Raw genomic sequence first — 10,567 nt, forward strand, 5'->3', positions numbered from 1 at the left:
TTGAAGAACAGCAGGGGAAGTTATCCCCAATATTTATCCCTCAATCAACATCACTAATAACACATTATCACGTTGCTGTTTGTGGGAGCTTGCTGTGCACAAATTGGCTGCTGCGTTTCCTACATTACGACAGTGACTACACTTCAAAAAGTACTTCATTGGCTGTAAAGTGCTTTGGACATCCGGAGGTTGTGAAAGGCGCTATAGAAATGCAAGTTTTCTTTTCCACACATTCACCACAGTGAAATTCAATCTAAACTGATCACTTTCCCTCTGCAGACCCTAAATCCATACACACCCCCCCCCCTACTTACAGATTATGCAGTCATTTCAAACAATTCATTAGGATTCAACTTATCTGCATTCCTTAGAATTGTGAATTTGGTCCACCTCCCCTCCCCCAATGACACCACTTGCAAATCCTGTGTTTAATGTAAACAATGGTCCCTGAGGCACCCCTCTCATCCCCTTCTTCCATTCTGACGCTGCTCCATATACAATTAACCTGGGCTCCCTCTGTTCAGCCAATGTCTGATCACTACAGAAGTTCCTCGCTTCTCACAATACCTTGTCTTCTGTATTTGTGGGCCGATCACCTATGCAAAAGCTCTCAAACCCCAATATTGCTCTCATCTTCCCCTTACCCACTCGGTCTGTTATCTCCACAATGTCCAGTAGATTGGTCAGACGTGATCACCCTCCCATTAAGCCAAGTTAACTCCTTTTTAATTCATATTGATCCAGTTGTATCATTCGTCCCTCCTTCAGGGTCCCCCATTTTACCTACAGCAGGTTTCAGGCTCACTGGCCTGTATAGTTCCCAGCATTATCTTTGTGTCTTCTATAAATGGCCATTCTTCAGGCACGATTCCTGTTATCGATGATTAAGTACCCACGCAGTTCATACAAGCCTGGGTCCTTGTCCTTTTGAGGGCCCTCAGCCTGCCTATCATCTCCATGCTATTTCCTCTCCTTCCACCCCTATTTAAAAAGTAGCTGTGGCCGTCTCCACGAGAACTGAAAGTGCATTAGGATGTTGCCGTTCCCTCGAGACCGTGTCACTTTTGGGTTCAAGGGACTGACCGTTTCCCTGACTACCTGTCTGCTACAAGTGGATTTGTGGTACGTGGTCTGACCCCACTACAGGTATATAGAAATCCTCTCCCATAACTTCTGCAGACATTTACTCTTTCCTACTTGCTGTATATCCCAGCTGTGTTTTAATTTATTTGCTACATTGTCAGGACCATTCACACAAATAAGAATTTGACAACAGACACAAAAGTAGGACTCATAAATGAAGTCAAGTTTTATTTACAACACTTCCCCACTTGTGCATCAGGAAGTTCACTAAATTGTACAATTCCTCTCAAAAACAATCCTTCTAGCTCTCGAGTAGGACACGTCCATACTACGGTGGAGTACGGACAGATTAGCTCTTTGATACATCCTTCTTTTTCTTCACTTAGACAAGTTGCCAACATTAAAAACAATTTACATCCCACGGTGATAGTTCCAATGCTTAACCCTTTCCTGCCCAGGATGCAGCTGGTGAAGGAAGGGGTTAACAAATGTACTTTGGAAGCTTAGCTTCTGGCAAAAGACTTGCACTGTAAGAGAGTCACCCACAAACTGCTTAGAAAGCTGGCTGATTCCTGGGAGTAGCCCAGGTTTCTAAGCGGTCAAGTGCTCGCGTCCCACCAGAATGTTTATGGGTTCGTGGCCCAAGGGTACTGGTCGCTCGAACCCACCTGTCGCATTTAGTACGGGTTCTGCCACTTTGTCGGTGATGCTTGGAGAACGTAGAGCGCCAGACCAGAGATGGGGAACGATTTCAGACATCTGAACCTGCTGACTAACCACTGGCGGAGGTCTGCATTGCCACCCGCCCGGCCTGACGCAGACAATGTTAATCACACATTGTGGAGAGAATCGGAGTGTAGAAATACAAAGTTTAAAAAAAACACAAGATTATTCTCTCTTCCCCCCCGCCCCCCCCACCCCCCCACCCCCCACCCCCAACTTTCCATTTTTAAAAAATTAAGACTTATTTGAAAGCAATCTCTGGAATACAAACCTAAAATGACTCAAACTTGTGGCCTGTATACACAAAGCAGTTTACGATCCCATCACACAGCTCAGTGCTTTCAGCCATGTCATTTAACATGGGCTTTTATTTTTCCCACATTAGTATTGGCTCTGTGTACAGTGCAAGTCAAAGAGCATCTTTCACCGGTTACCAAATCCGTTCTCAACTTCTGGCTGTGGGAATGGCATTTTTAAACAAACAAATCTTAGTCATTAAGGTTTCTGCACCATTCGATAGGCTACTCTTCCCCACCCCCCTCCCACCCCACCATCTCTGAACAGGACTATTCAGAAGATCCAGTTTGGCTGCTGATGCCAAGCAAATGACGGAGAAAACTTACAATCTGAGCCCAGTGTGAAGAGTTTCCAAAAAAACGTGCCTCCTGAGGGCATTATACTCCTAAAGACAGAAAGGAGTGAGAGTTGTGGCCATAACATGTCAAATGGAGCACAGCTCTTGACAGAGAAATGGAGAAGAAACAGATGGAAAAAAATCAGTTAAAATTAGCACCATCTACGAACTTTTTTTTTTACATGCTAACTGCATGCATCCTCAGGTCAGTTGAAGGTAACTGACAGACATCCATTCTTACGGAAGAAAGTGGGTAGCTCCGGATTCCTCTCCAAGCCGAAGATCAAAGGAAACAAACTTCAAAAGGAAGCTCCTGAGGATGTTGAAGAAAAATCAAATCCAACCAAAATCAGCCCTTAGGACTTCTTAGCATCTGACATACTCCTCTTCTTTAAATCACTCAAGTCGACGGGTGTGAAATCTGAAAAGCAAATAGATTGACTTAGAGCCTGGTATGTGTTTAGCTAATAGCGCGTGTGTGTGTGTGTGTGTGTGTGTGTGTGTGTGTGTGTGTGTGTGTGTATATACGAGAGTGTGCGTGGGGGGAATAACTTATGTACTCTGAGAAAGGGTAGCCACAGGAATATGGATCATAGATGTGCTGCAACATAAATTCAAAACAAAGTGTGTCAGCCTTTATTTCAGATTTACAGCATCTACAGTTGTTTTCCTCGTTATCTTCGTTGTAATGTAGGCTATTCTTGAACAAAGTTGGAAGCTAGCCAAAGAAAGAATTCAGATTATCTAATGATACAATCAGAACACAAAAATCCTCCATCCTATCTGTGCTCTGATATCTAGTGAAGGGCGGATAAAGAAAGTGGACCTGAATTAATGTCCTAGAGGAGTGGACTGGTTGAGAGGTGATAAGATACAGCCCTGGTTTAAAAAGTTGCTTTGATGTGTTCTTCAAAATCTGAGTGGTCACAAAAATTGAGAGCACAACTTGAGGCAGTGCAAGGGCTGACATCAATGTTCCCGCTAAGGTGCGCGCGCCGCGGCCGTGCAATCATCTGAAAGGTCCCGCGCAGGGGCCGCTCACTGGCAGTAAATACCGCGCGTGCGCAGGAATTTAAAGGGACCGCTCATTAAAAGAAACAGGCTGCGCAGCACAAAGCGCAGTTTACAGGGAACAATGGCTGACATCATATTGTTGAATACCATTTGTAATATAAAGGTCTCATTGTGCAAAGGAAACTTGGAGATTGCCTGATTGTGATGACAGGGATTTTTAATGATACCAGTAGAATCAAATTGCACACTGTCGCTGTCAAAGTTTAGCATCACCAACCCATCTGTGCAGTAGTAAATTACTTTTAAGTAAATTCCAAACAGGTGCGGCAACAGGAGGTTGCACCTTAATTGTCGAATAGCTCAGAAAACCTGGAGAAGAGCTGTACTTTCATCATCTGCTTCTTTAAGTCATCTGTACGTGACACATGTAGAAACCGATTGGAGAAAATGCTGGAATTACATGGGAGGGTCAGTCAGTATCTGTAAATAACAGACCGGTTCTGATCTTTCAGGTGTGTGTACCCTTTATCATAACCTGCCTTTCCTCTTCACAGATGCCGACTGACCTGCAGCGTAATTCCAGTACCGGCTTTATTTCAGATTTCCAGCAGTTCTTCCCTTCTATTTTAGGAACCCGTCCGCCGACTCAAGAGCCTCCAAACCAAACTACTGAGAAAACCGCAAGTAAAAATTGATTACCAAGGTGCGTGCGGCGATACTGCTGGGTTTAACCAGCTTAAATGCACCGCTTATTAGCACGGAGGACTGAGGAGCTTGCAGCTAGGACCACTCCACCCTTCAGAGAATTGGCCTGCAGCATTGTCTGAAGACAAAGACAAAGAATCCCAACCCCCAATTACGTCTATTCCTGAAGTTCCATTGAAACAGGGTAGTTGCTCAGACCTGCGGTCAACAGTGCCACTGACTACTGCGTACCTGCTTGGCTCAGGTATTTGATTACCAAGTCTGTCACAAAGCACTGGCTCAGTTCCAATCTCATCACTAGGCATGTTATCTTGGGACCATCTCCACCCTAGCTACCTAATATACAAGGACGACTGAAATTTGAAGTTAGAGGCTTTAGTCGATGAACCCCGAGCTTTACATGGAGCCAAACAGTTCCTCTCAAATAAGCTGCAGCAGGCGCATTCCTACAAGTACCTAGTTATAGAGGAAACAAGCAGCTCAGCTTGAAGCAAACACTGGTCCTTCACTTAAGCAGATTACCAGCATGGTGCAGTGTCCAAGGAGGTATCTTGCATCTTTCCAAAGGGGAGGGAATAACATTGTCCAAAAGCTTTAGTCATTTAAAAATAAGTGGCTCACACAAAAGACTTGTACACTGTATGGGCAGATCCCCCCGCCCCGCCCCGCCCCACCCCATTACTCACTGTTCAGATTTGGATTGGGATTCTTCTCTACGTACTGGACAGGTCCTCGTTCATTTCCTGACATCTGGCTCCTCAGCTCTCGCTCCACACACTGCCAAGCTGCAAACCAGAACCAGATATCAGACCGGACGGAGCAAGACAGGAGACAGCCTCTGGTGGAACTCTGCTTAACACATTGGCAAAAGGTTTGTTGTCCACCCACCTACCTGTAACGTGCCTCGGGTTGTCTCATGACGAGATGCACTATATAAATATAACCTGTTGTATTCCGTTCAACCGTGACGGACTCCTGGACTAAGCCTTCACCCTTCAGTTTGATTTTCCCAATTTAAAAAAAAAATGAATGAGTTTTCATGCTAAATTCATGGCATCAAGCATTTCAAGTTAATTTTTACAAGCCCCGTGAAGTCTTGAACTTCTGCCCTTCTACTGTCACTGCCTAACAATACACAACTCTGTAGATTTGAACATTTCCAACTACAAGAAGAGTGATGTATTTTCCTAAATGGAGATCTAGCCGCAGAGTAACGTTTACAACTGTTGCATCTCAAGTCTGACTGAAAACGATTTGTGGCCTTACTTCACCCTCTGATTACAGGCTGAAGCTGTCATTAAAAGAATTGCCCTCGCTAAAACAGGAAAGTCAGAAGTTCCAGATTATGAAAACCACCGAAGTGAGACTTCCACTTTAAAAAGAGACAGTCCGGTAGGAACAGATTCCCGCAACACCACAATTCTGAGCCTACAATTTCCAACAGGAACAGTTTGCTCCTTTGGCAAAGCTCCTCTTTCTGCACCGGCTAACCACGGAAATCCTAAATGTGTTTTTGCGAAGCCACAACTGCCAGCTGCCTTGCATCAACATGAAACAATTCCCCTGTTGGGAAGCAGCGTTGCCAGGACAGGGCCTCAGCGCCATTCTTCAAGACTATTAATCACTAATCTTTGTTCAACAGAAGTATATAAACAAATCAGAGGAATGGAATTGTACATCCGTCAGCCTAAAGTGTATTAGCTGTTCTTGTACAAGATACTCCAGAGCACAAAGATGCTTTATCCAGAAAGAATCGCAATCAAAACCCCAACGGCCTTAAACAAGCACAGGCAATGTAACTTCTTAGGGTCCTCTGCAAGACTATAAAGCTGTGATGGTGCAGTGCAAACTCAGGAGTCATTTAAAGTCCAAGCAGACCCCTTGGAATGCAACAGCCGAAGAATAGAATAAGATAATTCAAAAAAGATGCCACAAAGCACATCTGCTTGGAAGGCCCCAAGTAAAACATACTAGACCCCTTTTTAGCATTAATGCATCCGAAACATAACCTGACATGTTTCATGGTTATATGCACTTCTCCAAATCTTCTGTATTAAGCTCAGAATAGAGGAGGACAAAAAGCAGATTAAAGCAAAGGTGGCAGCTGTTAGCTCATTATTGCCAATTGTAGAGGAAACCACAGGGTACTGTTATCAGGATTTTAAAGGGGGGCTCTATCAACAGGGGGTCTTAGCATAAATTAATGCCAATTCTCTAGCCAATCAGAACACAGATTATCTATTAAAAATGACAATTTTACATTTTACTCCAACACCTGTAGTTAACCCAGATATCTTTACCAACAACCAAGAACAAAGACAGCTATATCCCTTTGGGGCAGCTTAGACTGGGGCTGAAATAAATGCCTCCATTTTGATAGCCAGGAACTATTGTAGCTACCAGATGTCTAAGAACCAGTTCTAAAATATATCAGAACCCAAACAACAAAAGATGTTTTGTGGTGAACTGTTTCCCAATGGCTGTAATACTCAAGTGAGCAAGGCTCTCCACTCTATCTAGGGACTTGTGCACTAAAATTAGTAGACAAGGAGGAAATCTCTCTTCCAGTTCCTTATAATTAGGCTCCACACAATGGCTGAGAGAAGGGAAGGGCAGGCAACTGCTCTCGGGTCACTAACAATGGGACCAGTCCATTCATTTGCCTCTATCGTGGGAAAGTCCTAGGCCCACCCCACTCTGTACTTCCTCCCCACACCGTGGAAGTGGGAAGAGTCCTGCATGTGCCCAGTGTAGAGAAATTGCAGATGTTCTTAGAAAGAGTGGGTTTATGATTTTGCTGCCCCTAGCATAGAGGAATTCTTTTGAAACTACAGTTTATCACTACCTCGATACTATTTCTCACACAAGCCTCATCAGAAACCAATCTGATTTTAAACATGAAACTCAAATGTTCTCACGAGTCAATAACCTAACTGCTAGTTACTATGGTAACGGTAAGCTCATGGGCAACAGAAACTGAGTTTATGAATTAAGGAATTCCAAATAGTGGGCTCCAGGAAAGGAAAGGCCGGTCATCTTCCAAAATTCTATAGACTCTGGAACAGTTCCCATGGATTGGAGGGTAGCTAATGTTACCCCACTATTCAAAAAAGGTGGTAGAGCGAAAACGGGGAATTATAGACCGGTAAGCCTGACATCGGTAGTGGGGAAAATGCTAGAGTCCATTATAAAAGATGTAATAGCAGAGCACTTGGAAAACAGTGTCAGGATCGGACAAAGTCAACATGGATTTACAAAAGGTAAATCGTGCTTGACTAATCTACTGGAATTTTTTGAGGATGTAACTGGTAAAATAGCTAAGGGAGAACCAGTGGATGTGGTGTATTTGGACTTTCAGAAGGCTTTCGATAAGGTCCCGCATAAGAGATTAGCGTGTAAAGTTAAGGCACATGGGATTGGGGGCAAGGTACTGACTTGGATAGAGAACTGGTTGGTGGACAGAAAGCAAAGAGTTGGAATAAACGGGTCTTTTTCCGAGTGGCAGGCAGTGACTAGTGGGGTACCGCAGGGATTGGTCCTAGGACCCCAGCTATTCACAATATATGTTCATGATCTAGACGAGGGATCTAGATGTAACATCTCCAAGTTTGCAGACGACACAAAGCTGGGTGGGCGTGTGTGCTGTGAGGAGGATGCCGAGAAATTCCAGTATGATTTGGACAGGTTAGGTGATTGAGCAGATGCATGGCAGATGCAGCATAATGTGGATAAATGCGAGGTTATCCACTTTGGTGGCAAAAACAGGAAGGCAGATTATTATCTGAACGGCAATAGATTGGGAGAAGGGGAACTGCAACGAGACCTGGGTGTCCTTGTGCACCAGTCGCTGAAGGTAAGCAAGCAGGTGCAGCAGGCAGTTAAGAAGGCAACTGGTATGTTGGCCTTCGCAGCAAGAGGGTTTGAGTGTCTTGCTGCAGTTGTGCAGGGCCTTGGTGAGACCACACCTTGAGTATTGTGTGCAGTTTTGGTCGCCTTTTCTGAGGAAGGATGTTCTTGCCATGGAGGGAGTGCAGCGAAGATTCACCAGACTGATACCTGGGATGGCAGGAATGACGTATGAGGAGAGATTGGGCTTATACTCGCTGGAGTTTAGAAGAATGAGAGGGGATCTCATTGAAACTTATAAAATTCTAACAGGACTAGACAGACTAGATGCAGGAAGGATGTTCCCGATGGCGGGGGAGTCCAGAACCAAGGGTCACAGTCTAAGGATAAGGGGTAAGTCATTTAGGACTGAGATGAGGAGGAATTTCTTCACCCAGAGAGTGGTGAACCTGTGGAATTCTCTACCACAGAAGGCAGTTGAGGCCAATTCATTAAATATATTCAAGAAGGCGTTAGATATATTTCTTAAGGCTAAAGGGATCAAGGGATATGGGGAGAAGGCAGGGACAGGGTACTGAGTTTGGATGATCAGCCATGATCTCATTGAATGGCGGAGCAGGCTCGAGGGGCCGAATGGCCGACTCCTGCTCCTAATTCTCATGTTCTTATAAAAGAAAGCCAGAATATGGAAAAGCAAAAATCACAACTTCAGGTTGCGATATAGATTCTCCCATTTCGTGAGAATGATACACTTTACGAGCATTATGTGGTCTATTTTTCTCAACGTACCTTCATATATAAATCTGACATTCTCTTCATGAGCTGGAGTATAAATCTCCTGTGGTGCAGTGTTAGTCGGAGAGCGAGGTCCATTGTTTCGCTTGCCATTATAAACAATCCTTGGTGCAGGTGAACTGAAAGAGAGAGGATAAGATCACGTTTAAATAAAAAAAGTTAAATGCTCTAGATATTTGATCTTGAGAATCCTCGAGTTATTTAGGAAGGATGAAACTGCATATCCTAGTTATCCAAAATCAATCCTCTTTTTAAATTATGGTTTTGTTTGTTTTTAAATAAATAGTGGTTAGATTTCCCACACTGCATATTTGTATTTAGTGGAAATGCAAGGACCTTAGTAAAACTGCCATATTCTGTGTGTTGCAAAGTTCCTGTGGTACGATCACAAGAAATGGAAACAGGAAAACCATGACAGACTGCAAACCAATTAAAATATTCTTTAATACAAAATGGCCATCCACAGAATGAAGTCACATTTTTTCCCAAGTGGCACAGCTATTCTGTGCACACAGAAGTGACATGGTACTGCAAGTTGGAAGTTCTGACTGCCTTTTACACAAAGCTATTCTGTGAAAATGATATGCAGTAAGCCTCTCTCTCACACACAAGGAAGAGAAACACCAGTCAGGGTGAAAATACGATCACTGCCAGACCAGTCAGACTCACTGGGCCATTGCTAAGCTTACTAGAAACCCCAGTATTTCAATTATGAGCCCGACTATCCAAAGATTCCAGACATAGAGCAATTCAAACATTTGAGCTCAAAACCTTTTCTTAGTTTGCAATTCCAAAATGGAGGCACATTGGCCCAATCATTACCATTCTTAGGCATTTGGAGATTCCAAATAAAATAGGGTGGGGGAATGGTGCTGTAATCGGTAATAAATTAATCTTTAATACCCGGAGCTGCTCATAATTTCTCAAAATGTTACAATGGTGTATTCTCCTTTCTTCCAGATTTGTTAGTTTAAACTTTAATGCAGATCGTGAATAGGCAGCAAAGTTCAGTGCTTACAGCACCATTTCCAAAAAAAAAGTGCTCCTTTCTAACCAGGAATTCACATCAGATATGATCGCTAAATGCTTCAAGCATTTGCCTTTGAACCACACAATGAAAACAGGCAGCAGGAGTAAACCTGTTCCCCATCACCATAGCAACATACTACCACAGTACACAAAGCATGGTTCCATGGAAAGAAATGTATTCACAAACAGCAATATGCAATTACCATTTTTTGTGTCCACCAGCTTATTTGACACCATTTACCTGAAGTCCCCTAGTGATAAACCAGATACACGACGTGGAAAAAGCCCAATAAGTGAGGCAGGCCAACACATGTCACTTGCCCCAAATCTCACTGTGTATGATATGAAAGCCAGATTACAAAAAACACAACTAGGTAAAGGGCACAGTCGCAGTGTTCCTTTTTTAGTTAACTGCATTAATCGACTTACAATCCTACTTAGATTTATGAACTCGTAGCACTTGGCAAGTGGTTGTAAATTTATGCAAGTGATACCTCAATTACAGGAAAGACACAAACTGCCAGCTTGGCACTTGTTTTAGCCTTTAAACCGAAAGATTAAGACTTTAATTCAAATAACTCAACGTGAAATGCAAGTTCAGAGATCAGCTTGTTGTGGACATGAACTTGTCCTTTCTAATCTACCTTTACTATCTCCATTAGGAAGTGGTTATTTGGCAAAGGTCAGTGATAAGCACATATTAAGTTCCTGGAACTGGGGCTTATTCTACTTCCTGCT

The 10,567-nt window shown here is 43.4% G+C and overlaps 1 protein-coding gene across 1 annotated transcript; it reads right to left on the minus strand.

The window, feature by feature from the left end:
• Nucleotides 1-2,012: 2,012 nt before the first annotated feature.
• On the minus strand, nucleotides 2,013-8,933 carry mcrip1 (MAPK regulated corepressor interacting protein 1; the record flags this gene model as incomplete). Its single annotated transcript, XM_085964111.1, has 3 exons — nucleotides 2,013-2,861; nucleotides 4,846-4,944; nucleotides 8,795-8,933. Coding segments are annotated over 3 exons (303 nt in total), but the record flags the coding sequence as incomplete, so codon positions are not given.
• Between the last annotated feature and the right edge of the window lie 1,634 nt (nucleotides 8,934-10,567).

Source organism: Somniosus microcephalus, chromosome 21, assembly GCF_052327205.1.
Source record: "Somniosus microcephalus isolate GS21.2 chromosome 21, FLI_Smic_1.0, whole genome shotgun sequence".
Lineage (NCBI taxonomy): Eukaryota > Metazoa > Chordata > Chondrichthyes > Squaliformes > Somniosidae > Somniosus > Somniosus microcephalus.